Source organism: Pleurodeles waltl, chromosome 2_1 (assembly GCF_031143425.1).
Source record: "Pleurodeles waltl isolate 20211129_DDA chromosome 2_1, aPleWal1.hap1.20221129, whole genome shotgun sequence".
In the NCBI taxonomy this organism is placed as follows: domain Eukaryota; kingdom Metazoa; phylum Chordata; class Amphibia; order Caudata; family Salamandridae; genus Pleurodeles; species Pleurodeles waltl.
In genome coordinates this window covers 129503145-129529122 of record NC_090438.1, presented here as the reverse complement: position 1 = coordinate 129529122, position 25978 = coordinate 129503145, and the positions used below count along the sequence as shown (strand labels likewise).

The window sequence follows — 25978 nt, the reverse complement described above, 5'->3', positions numbered from 1 at the left end:
CTCGCAAAGACACATTCCTTTCAGCTCCTGCTTGAAAAGAAATCAGCGATAAGCCTGTGCAGCCATGGAGGGAAGTCTGGAAATGATAAACGTGCCCACCTCTCTAGACAGCAAGATGTTGTGTCTGAAATAAAAGCAGGCGCATCTTATCTACCTGTGTCGTATTTTATACCACGCATGTGTGTAGAGGGACACGTGCTTTTGGCAGATTAACAAACCTGCAGAAAATAACTTGAACAAGAAGTTCCTTCGCTTTGAGCTTGTGAACATTTTGTCCTTTAGCGAGGATGATTCAGTAAAGATTGGATTGTTTGGGATACGTCTCACAGCGAAAAATCACGCTGTTAGGATGTACGAGGAGGGCCAAAAATTAGGCCCAATTAGAAAAGTTCAAACAAGACTTTTCCAGCTGATTCATGCTTGAGAAGCAAAGAGTAACTTGAGCACCTGAGTAATTGGTACAATATTACTGGTTCTGTACATTTGTTTCTGTATCAGGCTATGCAAAGTGCCCATTATGCCCACAGTGGTGAAAACTGGGGGCCTGTCCTGGATTAAACAATTTGAACAACGATTGATATTTAGATGAGGACTGTGTATTTTAGTGATGCCTGGCTTCAGTCATGCTCTAAACACAAACCTGTATAAACTAGCATTGTCAAAGCCAGTAGTTTTAATCTTTCTGACCTACTGGCTTTGCCAGTGATTTTAAGCCATGCTGCTCATCATCCCTGATGCTGTGCAACATGGCTAATGAATAGAAAAAAAAGGCCTTAGATGCAGCCGTCCTCGGCATTTGTAGGCATCATTTTATAGGCGCACACACCACTCGTGCATTTTTTTTCATTTTGAGTCCGATCTGGGTTGTATTGGTAACTATAAACCAAAAAACAAGCAAAAGAGTTTTAAAAAGAGGGGGAGCAATGGGGTTCAGAAGCAATTCGGGGTGGGGGAGGGCAAAAGTAACAAAGAGGGCCCAGCTGGAGGGAGTAGAAGCAGCCTGTGAAAGCAACCAATGTGTACAACCTCCCCAGGACATCAGCGGCAGCCTTCAGATTGTCTTTTAGGGTTGAGCGCGAAAGCGCTCTAGCCTGCTGAAATCTCTCTGTGGGCTTTTAACCACACCCACCGCACGCCCATCAGTTTCATTGGTTCGTGGGCTTGCCTTTTGAAAATCGCTTGCTTTCATTTGCGAAAGGCATGCATACGTCATCCCTTTTTCCGGAGTTTAGCCCTCCTCCAGCGCATCAACCAACTACTGAAAACATACGAGGCTCCATGTTTTCCGTATGGCTTCTGGACTACTTTTTATTTTTATTTCTGCAGCGTGATCTTGCTGGGCAGTAGTCGAGCGCTTTGCATGACATTGATCTTGTTACATAGATAATTGCATAACTGCCGATACGTTTGTCTGCGAGCAAACTTCTGTTTCCTTTTGTGTATTCCTTCATGCTCATGGCATGGTGCTTTAAATTGGCTCACTTATGTAAAACTGTATTACTTTTCATTTTCAACTTATGTGGCAATAAAAGTCTGGTTAGGACTTTACACGCTAATAGCTCTAAGTTGAGCAAATGCGAGACCCATTGCATTGCAAATGCTTGTTTAAGGGGGTTACAGCTTAATGTGGCTCACAGACAGTAACATGCCCAAAGCCTTGCCCCCTACCTTTAAAACCCCACCCCCTCAGAAGCACTTTCAGAGCTTCAGAGGTTATGGACCTAAGGCCTCGCCCCCCTCCTTGGTGCCTCATCACACACAATGAGTTTTATAAGGAAGTTGGTAGGTCTGCTACAAGGCAACATAGCAATATGTGGGGGATGGGGAGGAAGCACATGGGTGAGAAAGCAAGGGGGGAGCATACGAGGCCGAACACAACATGGAGGATCGGGTTGTTAATTTAAACTGTTGCAGTTATAGGCTTCTTTAAAGACCTTGTGACTTGGATGTAATGTTAGATGTATGTGGGTGTGGTACATTTAAGCTGGCTTATTCTGAATGGTTGATGCATATACCAGTCAGGGAATAGGGAAGTGCTGTTCAGGTGGCATCATCTTGTTGCTTGGAGCCATGTTGTGTCCATTACTTTCAACATATAACATCTGGCAAACTCCAGTGCAGCAACAGAGAAGGAATCAGGATGCCACTGGAAGAAGGATGGAGCCTGGAAAACATTTCCTGCATCTCATTAGGCTATCTTGGACACCAGTGGTTTAATGGTTATCATGGTAGTGTCCTACTGGGAGGCTTTGCTGGGCTGTTTGTAACCTTTTATAAACGTGTCTCCTACAAACTCACCTCTGTAAGCTGATGTAAGAGCGCTCCCTGCTTTTCACCCCCAACACACCCCTGTTGCAGCTCAGTGCCTGCAGGAGCCTGGGTAAAGTCATTCTTTCCAATGCACTGTTTTGTAGTTCAGGTCTCTACATGTTATTCTCTGTAGTTCTTGGTAGTCACTGAGTGCTTTCGCTGCTGGACTCTTGATGGGCTGCTAGTAATGGAGATTCCAGTCTGACGTTAGTGAGGGGTCTGACAGTCGCCCATGGTCACAGGGTGTGCAGGGTGTCCCTGGTGAAAGCATCCTGCCTCTTGTCACACTTGTGGATGGTCTTGGAAAGCAGTGATGCGTGATGTTGCACTTTCACCCCCTCCTGGAACCCTGACTCCTGCTGCTAACCTCCTCCTAGCTTGTGTTGGGCATAGCTCTGTGATTTGTTGTGCTGGTGGCCACAATTTCAATTGAATGGTTTAAACATAAAGATTTCACCAAGCATCTCAATATATATTTGAAACCCCAGTCACTATATTATCTTGGTTTGTTAGACAAAAGTGTTTGACAGTCATGGTGAAAAGCGGAGAAATGGTTTTCTTCTGCTTCTTAATCAGATTTTTAGTTATTCCTTCAAAAGTCCTGTTTTTGTTTTGTTTTTAAGGCTGTCTTGAGAAGGCAGGTGAGGGAAATTGTTCACTCCAGTCATCACAAGTTAAACGCAGCGCTGAGCTTGGTCCAGGTAGCCTGGCAGCCATCTTAATGCAACCGCTGAGGACTGCCAGCTTCAGTAAGTTCCACAAGTGAGGAATGTAGGCCGGACTTCATCGGTTTATGAGAGCCTCTAGTCACTTCTGCGGGCTTTCTCCTCAACCTCCCTAATCATCAGGCAGCAGATCTCCACTCGGCATTTTCTGGTTCCTTGGGATGACTTGATCATCAGGCAGATGGAGAATCCAATTGAAAACTCTTGGCTTTGGTGGGTTCCCTGATGGCTCCCCTGGTTACGCCCCTAAAGACTTGTTGGGACAAGTTATAGAAAGTAATATAGATCCTCTCTAGGATTGTGAGTTTGTGGATTCTCTGCGGAGGGATGACGGCCCCACCGACAGAATCATGCATCCCTTCTCTTCCCTCTTCACCTGCCGCAGGAGTCAGGTCAGACAGGGATTGGTTGGTAGCACCCTCCAGTACAGGTGTTTGCACAAAAAATGGAGTCCAAAATATAGTGTGGACAAAACATTGTATAAAGAATATCGAGGTCAAGAATATTGTGACGGTAAGTTTCTATGGGAAAGAAAAGTTTTACTATACTTAACTCCACATTTACGTACCTTGAAGATACATGCATCTTCAAGGTATGTGGATGTAGTGTTAAAAATAGTAAATCTGTAATTTCCTTTTCGCACTTATCTTCTTGATATTTTGATCGTCAATATTTTTGATACAATATTCTGTCTTCTTGATATTTTTGTTCTCAATATCCTGTCAGTGATCCCGAGTACACCATGGTGTACTTGGCGTACTGCAGCATTTGGGGCCTGATTTAGATTTTGGCAGATGGGTTACTCCATCACAAAGGTGACAGATATTCCGTCCTCTGAAATATAAATCCCACAGAAAATAATGGGCGGGATATGTGTTGCCGTTGTGGTGGAGTAACTCGTCCAATGAAATCTAAATCAAAGTCTTAAGTCTGCACTATGTAGCGGGCGGCTGAAGATGATGCTGGCCAGCATGGTGGACTATTTATGGTCCAGTGGAATGACCCAGGATAGGATCTAAGTATCCTATGGCCAGTGTTTACTGACGGACAGTCCTCCACGGGAGGTGAAAATGTTTCCCCTTCCTGTAGCTGCATGGGTGCCCTGACCTTGGATTCTGTTATCCTTCTATTTCATACTCTGCTAAGATGCAGTTATCTACTGTAGACTATTCATCCTCATTAATACTTGTGCCAACATGTTCCTCCATTCTGGCATTTTGTTAGATGACAGGTACTAAAGTGGTCTGAGATGCAGGACACTCAGAGCACAATCACCACAACTGATGTGAATGTCTGACTCCAGTCACAAACAGACCCCTCTTGGGGAATACACTGCAAACGACTCATTCACAATTTCCTTTTAATTCCTCGCCCATCCACCTCTTCTGCAGTGATGCAACATGCATTGGTAGTTTTCCGGTGTGGTGCAGGACCTTTGGCACCCTGCCCCCCTTTCACCCATCAATCCCCGTGTCTGCCATTGAGCTGCAACAGGGGAAGGAAACCACCAGGCCCCCAGCAAGCACCACAGCGACCGAATACGTTGTGCAGCCTGTTAAGGGCACAACCACATTTTACCAAACCCTCAAGCTCGAAAGAAGTAGATCTGCACAAGATTGTTTTTGTTAGATTTTATTCATTGGAGTAAATACACAGGTTATGCCAATTATGCTAGTAAAGCTTTCAAGTTAAAAGCTGTGTTGCTATTACGCAGCAGGTGCATGTGACGTCTTGGTAATCTGTGTAGTTTACCCCTATAGAGCTGTACAGCAACAACAGAAACATTTTGATCAACACTTTGTCCTGTGTAGCACTGAATTTTCAGATATGCAAAAATGCTTCGAACCGAAAACATGGATTTATTTTAAAGAGACCACTTTTTAATTCTTCTGAAAATAAAACGATAAACTTGAGTTTGCTCGTAGTGAAGATGTGGTCTTGCCGGCATTGTCTTCCAGAGGGTTGACCAAGTGAGGGGTTGGTTGAACCTTCTTCCTGGCTGCCTTGGGCTGCATGAAATCCAACCCCACGTAGCCCGCTCAGGTTCCTCAGCAGCGACAACGAGATGTGTTGAAACCACAATTTGAACACTATTCCTTGCACAATGTCGACCATGATCTCCCATTACCGCCTTGATTGACGTCCAGTGTCAACATCATCTCTGTAAATGAAAACAAGGCTGCTTACTCACAGCAATTATTAGTGCAAGTGATACTTCTCCTGCTAGTGATTTAAGAGGTGCAATTGGATCCACCACTTGTCAAAACGTCAAGCCGTGGTCGAAGGTTGTTGACGAGCCCTTACATCCCTTGTAATGGAGCTCTCCAGGGGGGTTGCACCAGCCCTTTAGCCTTTCTCCATCAAGAGGAATGAGCCACACAGGCTGTACTTTTCCTTTGGGCCCAGAGATGTTTCATCGTCCCCTTAAACAGTGATATCGTTAATGACACATGTGGGAGAGGAGCAGGTCTCTGTTGCTTCAAAGCATGTCTTCTTCATATATTAAGGTGACAGGGCTGTGGTTGCCCAGATGTAAACCTCTGGCTTGTCTTTAGAATTACAGTCAAGGGTTTCAAGGTGGGGCGGATAAGCAGACTGAAAACACAGTGCTTTTGTTTACCATGTCATAGTGTGATTAGTTTAGAGTTATCGTCTATTTTACTATAGCCTTAGAGCCCGCCATAGCGGGCTATACCGACCATTAGAGGCCCGCTCCAGCGTTCGGCTCAGGCCTTTAAAAAGGGAGCGGGACATTAATTGCCAGTATAGCCCAGCTACGAAGGGCTATAAGGCTATTAGAACATTCCACCACTAGAGGGCAGAATGTTCTAATAAATAGAACAAAGTCATCAAGGAGCCTGAGGGGATTGAAATCCACCCGGGCTCCATGAGGGCTTTACTCACAGCTTTGCTGTGAACAAAGAACATTGGAATGTTGCCGCGCCGGGCTTTTACCAACCAGTAAAATCCCAGGGCACTTCATTGTCTCCAATCAACTCTCAACATTCCAATGTTCTAATGTGATTTAGATTTTAGTTTTAGTGCAGTTTTAGTACAACTTTACAGCTTCATTCCTGAGCCACCCACCCAACTAAGACATGAATGTACGTCCTACTGAAGAAAGAAAATTCTATGCTTGACAATTCAGTTGTTGCAATGGCCACCTCCTTCGGACCCTAACTGCTGGTATCTCTAGTGACTATCCAGTGGTTAGAGCATAGAAGCAGTAAGGCTAGCCCAAGCAGAGCTCTGGTATTTTCGGTAGTCTTGGCTCTGAGGTAGAGTAAAAGGCCCCAAAAGCGCGAGTTGCTATAGAAATACAGTAGACAAACATCCTGCCAAATGAAGAGGGGCCTGAACCGGTCCTCTGCCCACCCTGGTTTTGATTCATGCCCACTTTTCAGCTAAAATGCACTCACACATGTCAGACGTATTTGCGTGGCCTTGGACGAAAACGTCATGCTAGGCCCCCATGTTAGTGTCCGGCCAGACACATCTCGTGGTGAAAGACGTTAGCTGTCATAGCAAACAGGGCAGGCATGTCTGAAAGGGTATATATATATATATATATATATATATCACAGCACTGATAAAGAATTGAGACTTTGCACCTTCATGTCTACTTTATTACAAAGCGTAATGTTTTTAACATTATATAAAAAAAGATCAGAAAGCACATTGTGACAGATCTTCACTAAAGTTTCCAAGCGATCAGAGTAGATCCCTCAAAGTAAAAATACTCTGACTGAATCGGTCAGTACCGCAGATACCCCAGGGCAGTAGGTGCCATTGCCGTCACCCCATGCTTCTCCTCCTGTGTACAACTCTCTCCTCACCCATTCCCTTCCCCACTGACTCTTGCAGACCTACCCTGCTCCTCTTCTCTGCCCACAGACCCCACGCTCAGTTCACACACTCTTGTCTAGAGCTCTTGTACAGGTCTCCTTTGGTTCCAAGTCTATTGACAGGGGTTGATGAGCTGGGATCTCTTCCACCATCAACAGAAGCCCTTCTCGCTTATTACGTTCCGTCTGTCCAAAAAACGTTTCTTCTGTATACCCCCAAACACTTCTATCTCTCCATCTCTTGCTCTACAGCTCTCCTGCATTCCAGCATGTTTTATGTACATCACATTGAAATGTATCCATGACCTTTCTCCCCCTACATTTTCATCTTCTATATGTGCCTGAAGGCATCAGTTTCTTTTGGTTTAAGTTTCTTTTGGTGTTTCATTACACTCTTTGTGCCCAGTCTCGTTTCGTTGCTTTCCACTGCAGCTGCTTAGCAATGGATCACTAGCCTTTGTGGTCCACACTGTCCCCCATCTACACTTAAAGGAATATCTCCTCTTATCAGTCTTTTCTCACTTGACTTTTCTCCTTGTATTGTTTAAAAGTAAGGTGCCTGGTGGGTCTGAATGCAATCAGGGGTCAAGCATTCTGCTGCTTCCTTATTACTGCGATTTCTTAAATCGGTCAATCCAGATAAAATGGTCTTAATAAAAATTACTTTGGAAAAAGTTACACAACTGCTGTTAATGTGCCTACAAGAAATATTTAATCTTTGCACCACTTTATAAACTATTGTGTTGAATTATGCATACACGTCACACATCAACAGGACAAAGTTGGCACAATCTGCACATAGTTCTCTGTGGGGCTGTCCAACAGAGGATGAGTTTTCTGAAAGACATTGAGGATTACTCTTTGTGTAACAACCAGCATCAAATACCTTGGGTGACAATCCACAAATTTGCGGAGCAATATGTACTTGTTGATGTGTGTCGATCCTTGAGCTTGGACCTATAGATCTTCTTCATGACGGTGCTTTATGGATGGTGCTTCCGGTGCAGTAATTTTCAGTTGTCATAGGGCTAGATGACCTCTACAGTTAATTTGTTGGAGACCTGTAGGAACTTAGTAGATCTACAAACTGCAAGTTCTAGGAGAACTGATTATTCTGCTGTTTCTGTGTATACACATTCTGGACGCTAGAACCTGATGAACAAAATGTCTTGGGGAGCTCTTAACTTGAGAGGTAATTCGGTTGTACAAAAATGACCTACATTTTGAAATATTACTACTAGGTCTTACACTGGTTTTGGACACATTTCTAAATGAGATGGTGGCATTGCCTATACATTTGCCACACCTGTCTTTACCTTAACTTGGGCTGTGATCTATACGTTGAAATAGCATCCATTATCATTTATTTTCAGAATCTAAATTCTGCCCAGGCAGTGCCATGCCACGTCATGTTTGTTTTTCGTTGCACATCACTCGATATAAACATGTCTTTCAAACAACATACCCTTTGAGAAATGAAAAAGATACCACTGCTCCTCTTCCTTATGAAACATATCAATACGCCATGATGTTTTGTGTCAGTGACACTGCTTAAAAAGTGCCCACTGTTAGGTTTGCCATCTCCTATTTAAAAAGGTCCAGAAGCAGTCCTATACGGGCGCTGCCAAGTCTGCATAATGCACACTGCTGTGACACAGAACTGTAAGAGGAACCACACATAAGGTGCATTCATGAACTACACAGGGCCATCTTGAGGAAGGTGACAAGGTCAAATGGCTTGGACATTTTTGAAAGTTAATGATGTTGGTGAAGAACTTGGACCTAATGCACAGATGTGTAGGGTCATGGGACAAGTCAAACAAGTAACTTCAGTTGTGGATGAATTAAAATACTTTCTCCTCCTTTCTCTCGCAAAGCGGCCTGCCTGGGACCGATCAAACCAAGGTTGAGCAAACTCAAGGAGGGTATAGGAATAAGTGAGTGAAATTTTCTCAACACACAAATAGGGACTGGAGTTTTGATATTGTTTGATGGGTTATTTCTGCTGCAGCAGACGTCTGTGCCTGGGGAATAAATGACTCATCACAAGGGGTTATCGCATGCTGAGGCCTGGTGGATATCTGTAGGGATAAGATTTGTCCTAATTGCACATATCCTACAGTGGCATCCCTTGGAGACCCAGCTGAAAGTCACTGATATCTTTATAAGCATGCAGTGCCTTACCCTAACCACTGGGGGTTGTGAGTGCGGGGGAAGAGGGTAGCAAAGGCTGGGGTGCTAGGCTTTTTTGTGTTTTAAAGGCACCGTTTATAAATCCAGATGCTACTGAAGTCTTTTTTTTTCTCTCATATCAAAGTTCTGTGGTTATTAGTTATTTGTTATGCATTGTGTTACATTGAATGTTCTTAGCTCCTGCTTGGAGTAAGCCTTCACTGCTCGTCCTCGCTACCCTGAGAAAGTCAAGCTGCTAACATGGAGAACCTAGCCATTTCTGGAGCGCAACAGTGTTGTGGCACTGATACACCAGTGGTAAATGAGTAAATGACCTTCATCCCCAGGGGTAAGGTGCATAGGAGGAGCTGAGCTGGGAGAATGAGGGAGGAACCTTCAGGGTGGAGCACTGTCCCCAAAAACGTTATTACCTCACCAGATTAAGCGATGTTACTCCGCGGCAGCCGGCCTTAGGCATCTGCTTTACAAGATAAAACATGTTACAACCAGTTGACAAAAAAAATTCCGTTCATCTGTCATGAAAAATGAAATATAATCTCCACCGTCACACTGTTGTCCAGGAACAATTGTTTGAAACAAACTTACATATGAAATGCACTTTTTTCTTCTTTACTGGTGTGCAAAAACAGGATAATAAGTACAACATAGCGAGATGCATACATGCCCATAAACCCGATTCAGGCGGAGGAGGCTCGATTTTTTTAAGCCAAAAATGAATTTATTTTAGCAGTCACCCTCCCGGAATTGCCTCTCCTTCAATAGAGAGTCAATGGGAGAAATACCTTTTCCTGATTATTTTTTAAAAATCTCCCACTTTCCTCTTCTGAAATGTTGCCATCAATGGAGACGTAACTGAGAATCATAGAAGCCAAGGATAGGTTGCAGCTCTGCCTTTCTGCAGCAGATCTGGTGCTAAGTTCACCATTTAAGGCCATTGGAGGGGACGTGATGGGTGTGTGTGTAGGTTAGACGTTTCCCGCCTAAAATTGGCACAGCTCTAGTATAAACCAATGGGGGAAACTACATTCCTCCAAATTTGTTTCTCAAAATATCCCACCTCCGAGTTTGGAAATGTTAGCATCTATGAAGGCATACATGCCAACCCTCCCAATTCAGACGGGAGACTACCGATTTCAAGGCTAGTCTCCCCCCTCCCGATTCCTGTATGTAAAAAACAGATTCCTCTGCGGGCTTCAGCTGACAGGGCCTGGTCTTGTGTATCTGCGAGTATGCATTGCCAGTAACCTGCTCCTGCAGACCAGTGCACAGCACTTGGGTCACGCTCTCTGCCTGCCATAGCGCTTTCTCCATGCTCCTGATAGGTAAGGGAAAAAAACATACACTTGCGTCTCTAATATCCGAACCTGCAGCAGACTTGCAAATCCCACACACAACAGTAGTCCGAGTCAGGCCCAATAGAAGTCAATATGGAAAATACATTCGATTTTTTTCTTGAAATCTCCCACTTTTCTCTTCTAAAATGTTGGCATGTATGTGAAGAAGTAGTCCTTGTTTTTTGGTCGTTGGTGACCCGGACTGGGTTAATTAGGCTACGTTTTCAACTTGTCTCAGTTTGTCGGATTTGCAAGAGAGGAGCATGAGTGGTTACTTCACCTCACTGTCACCTCTCCAGGGAAACTTGGCAACCGCCTGCGTTAATCCGCCAAAAATAAATGTTTATGTGCGCCTGCTATTTTGTAACGCATTAGCGTGTGCATGTAAAGTACGTGTATCGCCTAACAAGGCCAGGTTCATCGTGTACTGACGCTGACTTCGATGTAAGCCCAGGGGTGGGGCTGGAAAAAAACAAATCTTTATAAAAATACTTTTTCTCTGTTAGTGTGCCAATATGTCCATCTAGTGGCTAGAGCGTAAATTGCAGCAGTATGTCCGAATTGGCAGGTATGTTTGTTCAGAAAATAAAGTAATGTTTCAATGAACAGACCTGCACATTTCCGCAGTGATTTTACGCACTTCTACCATGGCTTTAAGTGGGACGGGGACTGCTAGTACTCAGCTCCGACGGTAATTAAACAAGCATTGGCAAAGCTAAAAGCACTGGCATTCATGTTTTTTGCAAAACTTGTTCGGGAAACTGTCGGCCCACTGCCAATCTTTAAAAAAAAAAAAGGGAAAATGATATTATGGCATCAAAAAAACACATATTGCCATAGTATTCACTAGCACCGAAGGGATGGACTTTGTGTGAATGTGTTCCTTGAGAAATGGTAGAATGGCGTCCCTCACAGTGAGGTTAGCAGTGGTTGAAGTGGGCTGACCCCTTTCCCCATGCCTTATGCTATAGTGGGTGGAATTGAAATGTGAAGGACACCATAACAGACCAAGGGATGATGAGGGCTTGACGAAAGCCTCCATAACTAATTATATTGTAGAGACAATATTTTAGTAAAATCAAAAGGGCTTGGCTAGTGTCAGAGCCTAAGTGACATTGAAACGGGTCTCTACTGAGCTTTGCATTCATTTCCTTAACTTACAAGAGAAAATACAGTTCTCTTTGTCAAACTTGAGTCTAAGAACCCAAGTGATGCAATTCGTTTTTATATTTAATTTTTATATTTCATAAGTTTTACTTCATGTTGCATTGTATATGTATACATATTACACACATGTATTTATTTTTCCCAGAGGTACTGTTTCTGTATTTTTTTATTCAGTTTTAGTGTATGGGAGGGATTGAAACACCCAGGGCCCCCTTCTTACACAGACCTTTGCACTCACAATCTTAAATAACCGCAATCTTTCCGAAAGTCATACTTTTACAATTGAATCAAGTTCAGTTCTGAATAGTCACAATAATACATTTCATTTTGTTTGAATACAATCAGTGCTAGCAAGCATGTGCAAAGTCAATACACATGTCTTGCTTTAGGTATGTATGTTGGTTGTTGTATGATAAGTTTGGATGCACTAACGTAAAACATATGTAGAGGGGGCTCAACTACTAGTCAGCTGGCCTGTTGTATTGAGCACAGGATTCTAGGTCACATGTTTTAGACCATGGGTACTCACAAACATTTTCCCAGGGGTCAAAAAGTTTGGTCTGTGACGTAACCGGGGGCCGCATTGATGCCAGTGCAGTGACGTTTGGCTGGGGTGCCTGGGGGCATTGGTGGCAAGGTAGGTGTAGGAGAAGCAAAAGATATATATATCTTGTGGCTGAAATGAACAATGGGAAACCAGAAAACCTGGAATTAATCTCGGCTTCCCCACTTTTCCAAATTGTGTGATTCAGGGCAATTGTTTAACTTCACTTTCCCTCCTTTTTCTGCATTAACGCATATAAGACCTCAAAATATATGATTTCATGGTGTGTGCTGTACAAAACCTGCTTCTATGTTTGATTTAATAAACTATAATGTTCATGTATGACAGGAACCCAGGCCACCCATAAAGTGCACATAACAAGTGTCATCCCTCTTTAAATTTACTATTGGTGGTGTTCTCAGGGTAAGGGGAAGAATTACTGTTTGAAAACTATCACTTTTACATGAATACATCTCAATGTACTGATATGACAAATTGTACTAGGGTGAAAAGGTTCTGTATGCTAACTAAATACACTTTTTTTTAATTTTGAAGTGTCTGACATAGTTTTACACTTATGCTGCAAGATGTCTTAAAAAATGAAGGCGTTTCTAAAGTTAAGTGCAGGAGTCCCCAGTCACTTAATTTCTTTAACACCAATTAAGTTTAAATAAATGAATGTGTCTATTTAATATTTTTATTGTAAGTGCTGAGTCGAACAAGCAGCTGTCCAGTGCTCCTCTTGCCCAGGGGGCCGCATGATAAGGTCAGAGGGGCCGCATGAAGCCCGCGGGCCGTACTTTGAGTATCCATGTTTTAGACCATACCACTAATCAAACCCTGTTGTGAAATAATCCCAGTTATCCATGTTGGGCATGCCCTTTTTAGAGACCCCCCAACACTTCCACATACCTCATCCCACCTGAAGCAATGACTACTGCCATGGGAAGAAGAAGGCTGCAAGACCAGCTTTGGTAGCGCGACTGGTGCAGTCGCACCTGGCGCAGACCTCGGACGTATGATTCATTGTCTCTGTATAATGTGTGTCTGATGTAAAGTGCTCTGAAACCCTACCCTGGTATGAACAGTGCTATAAAGGAAATTAAATACATGTGAGAGAGAAGCTATGGAGAGATAAGGGGCACTGTTCGAGGGTGGTAATGAGGGAATCCTTGGAGAAGGAGGTCATTGAGGGGGCGCTAATAAAGATTGTCAAACTGGGACCCACCAGTGCTTAAGCAGCCCTAGAAGCTTTTCTGGGTCAAGATGTTATGCACTGTATCTCTTTACATTTATCTTTAAAAACATTGGAACACAGTTGTAATCTACTGGAGCAAGACAGGACATATCATACAGATGGTATGTATGTGAGTTCATTAATGTACCCAAGCATTGTGGAAAAGTAGCCATTGCAATTACTTCTGCTATTTCAGCCTTCAGTTAAGCCATTTAATGAACGACAATGTTTAGCAATGGACAGTGCCCTATCATTACATTATTTCAATATTTCTTTATACAGTTAAATGCAGTTTACATTTCATTGAGGCAATCTCTTGACATCTTTAGCTTTCATGTTGTGCCCCAAAGGAGCTGAACACTGATAAGTAGTTTTGACTCTAAATTTTGATGATCAAGTTTAATGGTAAAGTACCATCTTACCTGTTGCTCAAGAGAGCAGGCTCTGCCCCGCAAACCACTGACATACAGTCGTGGCTGAACTTAGTAAAGTACCACCAACCTCAGCAGAATGCGAGGTGTAGAATTTATCATTCCATTACTTTTATTTCAAGCCTGATGTAAGCAGTTTCCTTCAGTGCACGTTTTACTAAAGCAATCTCCTGGCATCACAATAGTTCCCTCTTTTTAAATCTTTTCAGGGGACATTTCTTTATGTTCACTTAACCTAATAAAACTATGAAAACTTTTGTACTGGGCTAACTTCTATAATTTAATTGCTAAATCAAAATAACAGGATGTGTAATCTTTTATGTGCTGTAAAGACGAAGGACAGAAATGCCTTTCTTCCCTTGATTAGCTCCATTTTTAGCAATGAAATGTACACAATACCTGCAACCTTTTGATATTGTAAGTACTATAAGCCAGTTTCCCATTTTTGATACATTGTTTTCTATTTTCTGCCACAGGCGTGTCAAGGATGTACATCAACAACAAAATGTGACTGCAGCGGAGTGAAAGGTGATAAGGTGGGTATGGACATGTGTTTAAAGCTGTTGATTGTGTAATGATGAGCATCAGAATATTTCAGATAAAGAATAGGAAAGTCAAATTAAAAGTTTGCAAATGAAATGATAGCAGGTCCAGTAATGATTATGAATAATTTTCTAATAATCTTCTAATTTCCAGTGTTTTATCATATGCCAGAGATGTATCAATTTAGCTAACTGAGCAATTGGTAAATCTATGTATTTTTGGTATTGTAGTCAAAAATGTAAATGGGCAAGAAACTTTGGGCCTTATTACGACCTTGACGGAGGAGTTTCCTCCATCACAAATGTGACGGATATCCCGTCCGCCGTGTTACGATCTCCATTGAATATAATGGGATCATAATGCGGCGGACGGGATATCTGCCACATTTGTGATGGAGGAAAACCCCTCCATCAAGGTCATAATAAGGCCCTTTATTCCTTGATGAATAAATTAATGACTGCGAAGCATAAATTGAATATGGTGGCTAAATGGATTAGTAATGTCTGGGAAGTTTGCAGCAGTTGCTCAGTAATTTACTTTAGTAACATCACAAGGTTGATGTCCAGCTTCTACGATCTTTTTAAGGTCCCTTGAGTGCAGATTTGCCAGTTGTTGACGTTCTAATTTCCAATTTTCTCTACTTAGATGTCTTGTCTTTTGATAATTTTGATTACTGGACCAAAATAAAGGGCTCCTTTATTTTCTACTGCGATTATCATTAGTAGCAATAATAATCACAATTATTAATTTTTATATAGTGATTTTTACCTTGGTTTTCCCATTTTGTAACCCTTTTTATCAAACTAAGTAGGAAAAAAAACATGAGCTCTGGCGTGACTTAATTGAAGTTTCATTTACTGAGTTGTCAACTGGCCTTTTATGGTGCGATAGTATATAAATGAGTGTTTGAAATAGCTTACTTACTTTCTAGATACAACTTTTGCCACACAAACTGGTCTCCCCCCATAATCTTACCAATGCGCACCAACGACTCGGACCGGGAGTCGTGTAGTCCCTATACAGACTTTTGTGCTCCCCGACTGGGCCCATCACTATCTTAAGTGATCTCAAATCAAGAATCAGAACTGAAGCATTCTCAGTAGAAATAACAGAAACCGGTCAGGATTTTAAGGCGCTTATATATGGTATTAATAAACAAAATACATGATCACATAAGTATAGTTAGCAATGAAGAATAAAGATCATAAGTACAAAGAACTCAGTACATTTCAATGCAAAATCCATTATAGATTTGCCTTACAAAGTGTGAATGCGGGATTCTGTTTACAGAGGAAAAAATACTTCCTTTCATAGGACTTTAGACAAGGGTTTCACACATTACTAAGCATGTATGTGGTTCTCAAGACATGCTAGTAAGTCAAAAGCAAAAAGAAACATTTTACTACAGAATACATTTGAGGATTCTCTCATAATACTACTACATTGAACACATTCACTCTCACAGTTTATTCAAGCACATTAGTCAGCAGATTGTAAAAACAATAGCTTGGGACAGTTGAGATGGCCTTGGTTGGGTGCAACATGGTGAGAAGCTCTTGGGAAAGCTCACTGATTTCTAGTGGGAAGCCTGCAGTGCTTTATTTAGAACTGAGAAATAACAACAACCATTGGTGTGGTGCAGCGTCCCTTCAAGATGGAAGACAGTACATCTACGTTCAGGTTTGCACAAGTTTGATTTCAAGTAGTTTAGAAGCACAAAAGATGAAACACCCCAGATGATTTCTAAATCATCACATCTACATCTTTATCACTACACAGATTTCATCAGCTCAGGGTTCTTCTCCTTTGATTCTCTCACGTCTTTCCTGGTGTCATAGAGTTCACTTTGCATTTCTTCCACCTTCATATCAATTTTCTTTCTCTTTCTTCTCCCTCTTTGCTGACAGAATCTGATACACACAACCTAACCCGTCGCATGATGAAATTCCTTTGCTAAATCTTAGAAAGAGAAGCACACATGCAATGCCAATTAGTATAACCAAGACAGGGGTTAAAAGCAATTTCAGTATTCTTCCACCTATACTTTCTAACCATTCACCTATCTTAGCAAATCCTTTTCCAGCTGATCCAAATACTGAACATTGTCCTTTTCAGGCCCCTATCTCTTTCAATTCAGTTAATTCATGCATAATGTTTGTAATGCTAGTGATATAACTACTTAGCTGGGTATCTATTTTTGGGATGTATGCACAACATTCCCGCGCGTGAGTGACCTTGCAGACTCTGCATTCCTTCGCAAGCAGCAAATCTAACACAGGATGATTCTGCATGATCGTGGTTCTCATAACAATCAACTCTTTATTACAGTTAGTGCTCCTGCAGTGTTAGTGGCAAGACGATCTACTAGGGTTGATAGTTTTCTATTCTTGACATTGTTTAGCACAACTCCTATAGAAGGTATAAGCGCTGCAAAGATATCGCTAAGCATCTGTTTATAGCTTTGCTGACTTAGTTGAATGTAGCAATCAAGAGGGAGATCTAGTTCAGTAGTGTGATATATTGTAGGGAACACCAATGCTCCGTTAGAACTACCTACCCAGTTATGTGTTTACTGGAAATAAGATGATTTACCACATACATAATAGATGACTTTGATACTCACCTCTGCTTCAGCAAAGGTCCTGCCAAGTAACTGTACCTACATTCACTCCATCCCAATATCTCAACAGCTTTGTTTTTCTCCTGTTTCCTTAACATACATAGGGATCCTTTCTTGGCAACATCAGTGCTCAACCTAGGGGGTGATTCTATTAAAATCTCCTTCCCTTTCCCAATTATGTGTTCTGAACTAACTTTCTGTTTCCCTTTCTCATCATCTGATCTTATTCTCTCATTCAATTTGTCTACGAAACCTCTGTCTCCTTTGAAGATTTTATAGGTTACGTCATGCATGCTTTGGTTAGTAGTGTTCATGTTAGTTAAGGGAGTATAGAATTTCATCATATAATCAAGCTGAACCCCTGATCTATAAGTTTTGAAGTAACAAGAAACATGTTTAGTAGCCCATAAATACATGTTTGCATCAGTCACAATTGGTACATTTTCTAAAGGGTTGTCATAATCAGTTTAAAACAGCTTAAAAGAGTTCTGCTGATAATATAAGTTCAGAAAAACAGAACCAAATGAAAATATGCCGCCCCGTCCGCCGCAGAGGCTGGAAGGTAGGAACAGACATAACAATCTTCTACCTGCATAACTTGACCATCTTCAGCTAGGAATTGAAAATAAACATTATTATAACTATAAACAGTCTCCTGCTGTGGGACATGTGAAACTCTGTTTTAATGCACTGACTTACTGACAACACGTTTAATTGTGGTGTTTGTCGGGGTACGAGGAATTTCCCCACCTACCAAATAGAAGTCCAGCAGCCATCCACCCAGAGAAACAGAAATGGGAACTGCCAAAGCTGTAGGTAAGAATTTGCAGTGTTGCTGCGCAATGTTAGCATAAATGAAATCAAGGAAATACATTGAAACCTCAGAATGAATCAATTAGTCGTCTAATCTCTTTCCTATCATCACTACCCTATCTCGCGAGCTGCAGTGGTTTTTGCTCTGCGTCAACAGGATGCCTAAGGCTCTAACGTACTCTGACCGTTACCCTAGCTCTCTAGCCCTCCTTTGAATGTTTGTCAGTGACTTGGGTGAGTGTCTTGCGATTGCTCTGCCCTCAGTGAAGCTCGTCGATATCAGTCAGACAGTCATCAGATTCAACATCAATCTCTGCGCGATAGGTTCAATCCGAACCTGAGGAGGTTCTATTGAACTTTGTCTTTCTTAGGTCATTTTGAAGTCATCAATTCTGTGCTCTCATCTACAACCTCAAGTTGCTCAGAAGGGTCTAGTTTTTCTAGCTCACTAACTTCTCTTATTGTTGCTGTTCTTTCCTTAGTTGTCCATAGTCTCTTTCGGATTGTCTTCGTCCTTCTTTAGTCAAATCCCGATCATTATCAGTGCTAAAATCACCAGTGAACTGCTCTTTCAGACCACAGATTAGTTTACTTAGGTTCTAGTTGGATCTGAAGGGCACAATACAACCTGTTGTCTAGTTTTAAAGTTGAAAAACAGCAACATTGAGACACCACTCTCCAAATTTAAAGTAGTCGCTGTCACCGCTAGTACATAGCACCATCTCTACAAAGCTCCTCTCACTGTACATCAGTGGCAATTTGTGATGTGCGGTAAAACCCTAGTTCACTCTCCCAGTTCAATACCAGGAAGAGATATTGAGCCTGATTGCGAGATGGATGTCAATGGAGAATTCTACACTTTCTGGAGAAAGTGCTAAGTCTGGAGGTGAATCCACCAACTGAATTTTCTTCCCCACATTATCCCTATAGTAGAATAAGGTTTAGCCGTGGATTTTCCACCATGTTTTGCACTTCGTCTTGACAGTGGAGGATTTTCCATTGCCAACCAACTGTAAATCGGGCCATACAATAGCAGATTTTGTGCAGGTTGATGCTGCAAATTTTAACTGAGCACAAGATGGATGCTTTTTTGTGTTGGATTTGTTTGGTGCTTAGTTGTTAAAAAGAGTGCTCTAATGTGGCTCAAGACTCAAATTGTCCATTTAAAAAAATAAATTAGCTTTGGTGTAGACAGTAAGGTATGTATTTTACTCTGCCTTGTGCTGTCTGTTTCAAGAAATGTTATAAGCTAACAATGGGTTGACAGCCTGCTCGTTGCTTGCTTACTTACTGTTGGTTGGCTTCATTATCACTCTGATTTGCTTAATAGCTTATTTGTCAGTTTCGGTAGGCTTCTTTCCTCTTCTTGTGTTTGTCCCTCCCCAGAGCATGGACACATTGCTTGTGTCCTTCCACTGCTGATTTTTCAGGTGCTTCTTTTTTCTTTTTATTTAAGCACCCTACAAGAGTGCACGTGTTTTCCAGCTGTCTCCTTCTCACCCCTCTGTGTCCCTCTTTCTATTCCTCCCTCAGTTGCTTCCTCAGCCCCCACCTGCCCATGCCATTCTAGCTTCCTCCACATCCACCCACACTTGCCCTTCTTGCTTTCCTACCACCCCCTTATTTGTTTGCTCCCCACTCAGCCTCCATTGTCTGTGTGTTTATGCACCCCTCCTGCCCTCCGTTGTCCATGTTCTGACCCAGTCTAACCTGCCTGTCCTCATGCTGCCAGTTTGGCTACCCAGCTCCTCCTGCCCATCCTCTGTTGTCAGCTTGTTTCCCCATCCCCTCCGTGCTTGAGCAGCCCCTCTTGCCCACCCCCAGTTGTCAGCTTGCTCTTCCAACCCGTCCTGCATGCCTCCATTGTCAGCTTGCTTTGTTGTCCTCTCTGCCTACTCTCCATTGTGAACTTGCTCCCCATCCCCTCCTGCCTGCCACCCATTGTCAGCTCGCTGCCCCATCGCCTGGCCCACGCTTCATTGTCTAGCTGCCTCTCCAGTCCCTCCCCCCATCCTCTGTTGTCAGTATGCTCCCAATTGTCTCTCATATGTCCTCTCCCTCACTTGCACCTTTTTCCCACACCCTTTCTCCTTTCGTGTTGTTTTGCCTCTCAAATCGCTCCCCAGTGTGTTTTGTTTTTTTAAATGAAAAAAGCACATAAGTGCTGGCCACATCATTGCAGTTTAAAAAAAAATATTTTTAGTCACAGTATACAGCAGCCATGCTGCTGTGCACATGGCTAAAATAATTGCAAAAGCAATATCTCTCATAGGCAAGGCCTATTGGCTTTGCCAATGGTTGTCAGGTTTTGCAGTGAATTGGCAGTATAGGTTTTCTTGAAAGTGTTTTTTCCAGTTAACCTAATATTTGTTTCCAGGTATTTAGGTCTTTGGAATACCACATGGCAATCATTGTCTCTTTGATGGGCTTGTTTGCGTGAGAGGGGTTAGTTTGGCGATGGTGTTAACTGTGGCTTTGTTATATTATTCTGTGACCTATTCAATGACTTGTGGGATATCTAGGATTGTCAGCAAATTGCTCAGTATTTCATACAACTCTTGTATTGAAATGATTTTCAAGGAACTTCTCGGGATTCTGTTTGGTTTAGATGAATAACCTTTTTGTAATCCTAAGAAGAAAAGTTTTAAATGTTATCACACAGTGATCTAACTAGTTGAGTTTTACAGGCAAATCAAGATTGATAATGTAGGAGTGTCCGAGATTATCAGGCCAAGGATACTGTTTCTGGTGTGAGTTGGCCAAGCAGGTTTCCAACTACATCCAGGTATATCCCCCTACACTATAAGAACTGCACTTGGCCATGTCAGGGTACTGCCCATTGATGAGGTTGAGTATTATGGTGAGTGACAGCTACGGTAATAAAGGCCCTATTGGCTCAATGATGGTGGCACTGCACTATGGCTCTCTGCTCTTGGCAGCTTGTCAAATGGACTATCTAGAGAGTCACATCATCTAGAAATGGAAATAAAACAATGTGGTTGGTCTGCATTTTAGGTTTCATAGAGGCCTAAGAGCTGAGGTGAGACAGTGTTATGTGCGGCTCTTGGGTGTTCACTGGGGCCAGGAAAGGAAAGTGACACAGTAGACTGGGTTTTCATGTTAGGTGGTCTCAGAGACCTAGAAAAGGAGGTAGCATAGGAGTGTTCCTAGAGATACCAAGTGGATTCAGAATGGTGAGTTGCTCCACCGCATGCTATGCATCTCAACTTGTTGCTCACAGTCCCTGCTATGAAACTTGACTTACATTGTGGACGGTGAGAGGTTTTCACTCTACCACTGGCTATCATCTTGCAACATGAGATCTCTGGCTGCACCAATCTGATTTTTGGCCCCATCCTCAATAGTTCTAGTTTTACTTGGTGTGGCTTGTTGCTACCGTCACTTGTAGCCTTTGAAACTTGGAAAAGGGGATGATATACATTTCTGTCTGATGAGCAGGGGATTTAAAATTTTGAACACATAACACTTTGTTCACTCAGGCTTCCCACCTACGCTTCAAGTGTAAGGCAAGTACAGTCGCATTCTAGACAGTAAGTTGTACGCCTAGGAGATCCTTCATAAACGATTTGGGAAAGATGTTGACCAGACACCGTATCTTTGCTGTTGGTTGTCCTACTTAAGAGCTGGAGCTTGGACCTCCTAGCCCATTATCAGGTTTGCCACACTGAACTCTGAACCCTTTCTGGCAGAATGGATTGATTCTATTGTTTGTCACCTAAGCCTCTACCTCTTACAATAATATGTAGTGTTCTAGCATAGTTGCATGGTGAGCATTCTGTGGGATGCATTGAGGTCAAAGTTGGAGTGTTTGGATTGGATGGCCGCTGTGAGAGATACGTATATTCTATGGAATGGAAAAATCTACTGAAGCTTCGTGTTTGGTTAAAGGAAGATTGATACATCTTTTGTTTATGGCGAGGATTAAGCGGAGTTGCTGAAGAACCCAATGCTAGTTTGGACAGACTATATTCTCGTGCAGTGATGCTCTACGCAACTGGCAGTGATGCGCACACTTAATTCCCAGCACATAATTTCTGGATCCAAAATAACATCTTTAGCCCCCTTGCAGTAGTAGAGTTTTTCAAGACTTTTGTATAATTTACCACCTGGTTGAAATATACAATCATTAAATCCGCCTCCTCCTTTTTGAGAATCTCCTGAGGAACCCCCTGTAAATTGGGGAATTGGTTTGATGCATTCCAAACCTACCTGGGTGCCACTGATGCATCCAGATTCTGAAAGAAAGAAATGCTTGCTGTTGCACATTATTGGTTTTGATGGACGCGCAATTTATAAACACTTACCTGAGGTGGAAAGGGGTGAAGATGAAGTCATCACTGAATACATGGAGGCCCTAAAGGAACTTTAGACAAGATTTGATGCTCCACCTAGCATAGTTATGTTACACCTATTCAGAATGTTTAATTAGGAATATTTTACCAGTAGGTTATTCAAGATATTCCATGACAACTATAGTGAAAACTACCATGATCCCTGGCTGTAACCTATTCCTGACCTATGTTACTAAATTATTATTGGGTACGTTTTGATACGCCTTAGAGCTTATTGCTACAAAAGAGCATTGTAAAGAAATGACTCCCTGTTGCAGTTACCCCCCACTTTTTGCCTGATACTGATGCTGACTTGACTGAGAAGTGTGCTGGGACCCTGCTAACCAGGCCCCAGCACCAGTGTTCTTTCACCTAAAATGTACCATTGTTTCCACAATTGGCACAACCCTGGCACCTAGGTAAGTCCCTTGTAACTGGTACCCCTGGTACCAAGGGCCCTGATGCCAGGGAAGGTCTCTAAGGGCTGCAGCATGTCTTATGCCACCCTAGGGACCCCTCACTCAGCACAGACACACTGCTTGCCAGCTTGTGTGTGCTGATGGGGAGAAAATGACTAAGTCGACATGGCACTCCCCTCAGGGTGCCATGCCAACCTCCCACTGCCTGTGGCATAGGTAAGTCACCCCTCTAGTATGCCTTACAGCCCTAAGGCAGGGTGCACTATACCACAGGTGAGGGCATATGTGCATGAGCACTATGCCCCTACAGTGTCTAAGCAAAACCTTAGACATTGTAAGTGCAGGGTAGCCATAAGAGTATATGGGCTGGGAGTCTGTCAAAAACGAACTCCACAGCTCCATAATGGCTACACTGAATACTGGGAAGTTTAATATCAAACTTCTCAGAATAATAAACCCACACTGATGCCAGTGTTGGATTTATTAAAAAATGCACACAGAGGGCATCTTAGAGATACCCCCTGTATTTTACCCAATTGTTCAGTGCAGGACTGACTGGTCTGTGCCAGCCTGCTGCTGAGACGAGTTGCTGACCTCATGCGAGTTGCTGACCTCATGCGGTGAGAGCCTTTGTGCTCTCTGAGGACAGAAACAAAGCCTGCTCTGGGTGGAGGTGCTTCACACCTCCCCCCTGCAGGAACTGTAACACCTAGCAGTGAGCTTCAAAGGCTCAAGCTTCGTGTTACAATGCCCCAGGGCACTCCAGCTAGTGGAGATGCCCGCCCCCTGGACCCAGCCCCCGCTTTTGGCGGCAAGTCCAGGAGAGATAATGAGAAAAACAAGGAGGAGTCACTGGCCAGTCAGGACAGCCCCTAAGGTGTCCTGAGCTGAGGTGACTCTGACTTTTAGAAATCCTCCATCTTGAAGAAGGAGGATTCCCCCAATAGGGATAGGAATGTGACCCCCTCCCCTTGGGAGGAGGCACAAAGAGGGTGTACCCACCCTCAGGGCTAGTAGCCATTGGCTACTAACCCCCCAGACCTAAACACGCCCTTAAATTTAGTATTTAAGGGCTCTCCCTGAACCTAGAAACTAGATTCCTACAACAACAAGAAGGACTGCCCAGCTGAAAACCCCTGCAGAGGAAGACCAGAAGACAACAACTGCCTTGGCTCCAGAAACTCACCGGCCTGTCTCCTGCCTTCCAAAGAACTCTGCTCCAGCGACGCCTTCCAAAGGGACCAGCGACCTCTGAATCCTCTGAGGACTGCCCTGCTTCGACGACAACAAGAAACTCCTGAGGACAGCGGACCTGCTCCAAAAAGACTGCAACTTTGTTTCAAGAAGCAGCTTTACAGAACCCTGCAACTCCCCGCAAGAAGCGTGAGACTTGCAACACTGCACCCGGCGACCCCGACTCAGCTGGTGGAGAACCAACACCTCAGGGAGGACCCCCGGACTACTCTACGACTGTGAGTACCAAAACCTGTCCCCCCTGAGCCCCCACAGCGCCGCCTGCAGAGGGAATCCCGAGGCTTCCCCTGACCGCGACTCTCTGAAACCTAAGTCCCGACGCCTGGAAAAGACCCTGCACCCGCAGCCCCCAGGACCTGAAGGACCGGACTTTCACTGCAGAAGTGACCCCCAGGAGTCCCTCTCCCTTGCCCAAGTGGAGGTTTCCCCGAGGAAGCCCCCCCTTGCCTGCCTGCAGCGCTGAAGAGATCCCTTGATCTCTCATTGACTAACATTGCGAACCCGACGCTTGTTCTAACACTGCACCCGGCCGCCCCCGCGCCGCTGAGGGTGAAATTTCTGTGTGGGCTTGTGTCCCCCCCGGTGCCCTACAAAACCCCCCTGGTCTGCCCTCCGAAGACGCGGGTACTTACCTGCAAGCAGACCGGAACCGGGGCACCCCCTTCTCTCCATTATAGCCTATGCGTTTTGGGCACCACTTTGAACTCTGCACCTGACCGGCCCTGAGCTGCTGGTGTGGTAACTTTGGGGTTGCTCTGAACCCCAACGGTGGGCTACCTTGGACCAAGAACTGAACCCTGTAAGTGTCTTACTTACCTGGTAAAACTAACAATACTTTACTGTAGGAAAGTACCATCTTGCCTGGCATGTTACCCCCATTTTTTCACTGTATATATGTTGTTTTAGTTGTATGTGTCACTGGGACCCTGGTAACCCAGGGCCCCAGTGCTCATAAGTGTGCCTGAATGTGTTACCTGTGTAGTGACTAACTGTCTCACTGAGGCTCTGCTAATCAGAACCTCAGTGGTTATGCTCTCTCATTTCTTTCTAAATTGTCACTAACAGGCTAGTGACCAATTTTACCAATTTACATTGGCTTACTGGAACACCCTTATAATTCCCTAGTATATGGTACTGAGGTACCCAGGGTATTGGGGTTCCAGGAGATCCCTATGGGCTGCAGCATTTCTTTTGCCACCCATAGGGAGCTCTGACAATTCTTACACAGGCCTGCCACTGCAGCCTGAGTGAAATAACGTCCATGTTATTTCACAGCCATTTTACACTGCACTTAAGTAACTTATAAGTCACCTATATGTCTAACCTTTACCTGGTAAAGGTTAGGTGCAAAGTTACTTAGTGTGAGGGCACCCTGGCACTAGCCAAGGTGCCCCCACATTGTTCAGAGCCAATTCACTGAACTTTGTGAGTGCGGGGACACCATTACACGCGTGCACTACATATAGGTCACTACCTATATGTAGCTTCACCATGGTAACTCCGAATATGGCCATGTAACATGTCTATGATCATGGAATTGCCCCCTCTATGCCATCCTGGCATTGTTGGTACAATTCCATGATCCCAGTGGTCTGTAGCACAGACCCTGGTACTGCCAGACTGCCCTTCCTGGGGTTTCTCTGCAGCTGCTGCTGCTGCCAACCCCTCAGACAGGCAGCTGCCCTCCTGGGGTCCAGCCAGGCCTGGCCCAGGATGGCAGAACAAAGAACTTCCTCTGAGAGAGGGTGTAACACCCTCTCCCTTTGGAAAATGGTGTGAAGGCAGGGGAGGAGTAGCCTCCCCCAGCCTCTGGAAATGCTTTGTTGGGCACAGATGTGCCCAATTCTGCATAAGCCAGTCTACACCGGTTCAGGGACCCCTTAGCCCCTGCTCTGGCGCGAAACTGGACAAAGGGAAGGGGAGTGACCACTCCCCTGACCTGCACCTCCCCTGGGAGGTGTCCAGAGCTCCTCCAGTGTGCTCCAGACCTCTGCCATCTTGGAAACAGAGGTGCTGCTGGCACACTGGACTGCTCTGAGTGGCCAGTGCCACCAGGTGACGTCAGAGACTCCTTGTGATAGGCTCCTTCAGGTGTTAGTAGCCTTTCCTCTCTCCTAGGTAGCCAAACCCTCTTTTCTGGCTATTTAGGGTCTCTGTCTCTGGGGAAACTTTAGATAACGAATGCATGAGC

At 43.8% G+C, this 25978-nt stretch overlaps 1 protein-coding gene across 1 annotated transcript in view; it reads left to right on the top strand.

The window, feature by feature from the left end:
• COL4A5 (collagen type IV alpha 5 chain) overlaps positions 1-25978 on the top strand; it is a 1021631-nt gene that overhangs the window by 94913 nt on the left and 900740 nt on the right. The window contains exon 2 of the mRNA XM_069211570.1: positions 14263-14322. Within this exon, the coding sequence (XP_069067671.1) occupies positions 14263-14322 (60 nt within the window). The remainder of the gene's footprint in view (positions 1-14262; positions 14323-25978) is intronic.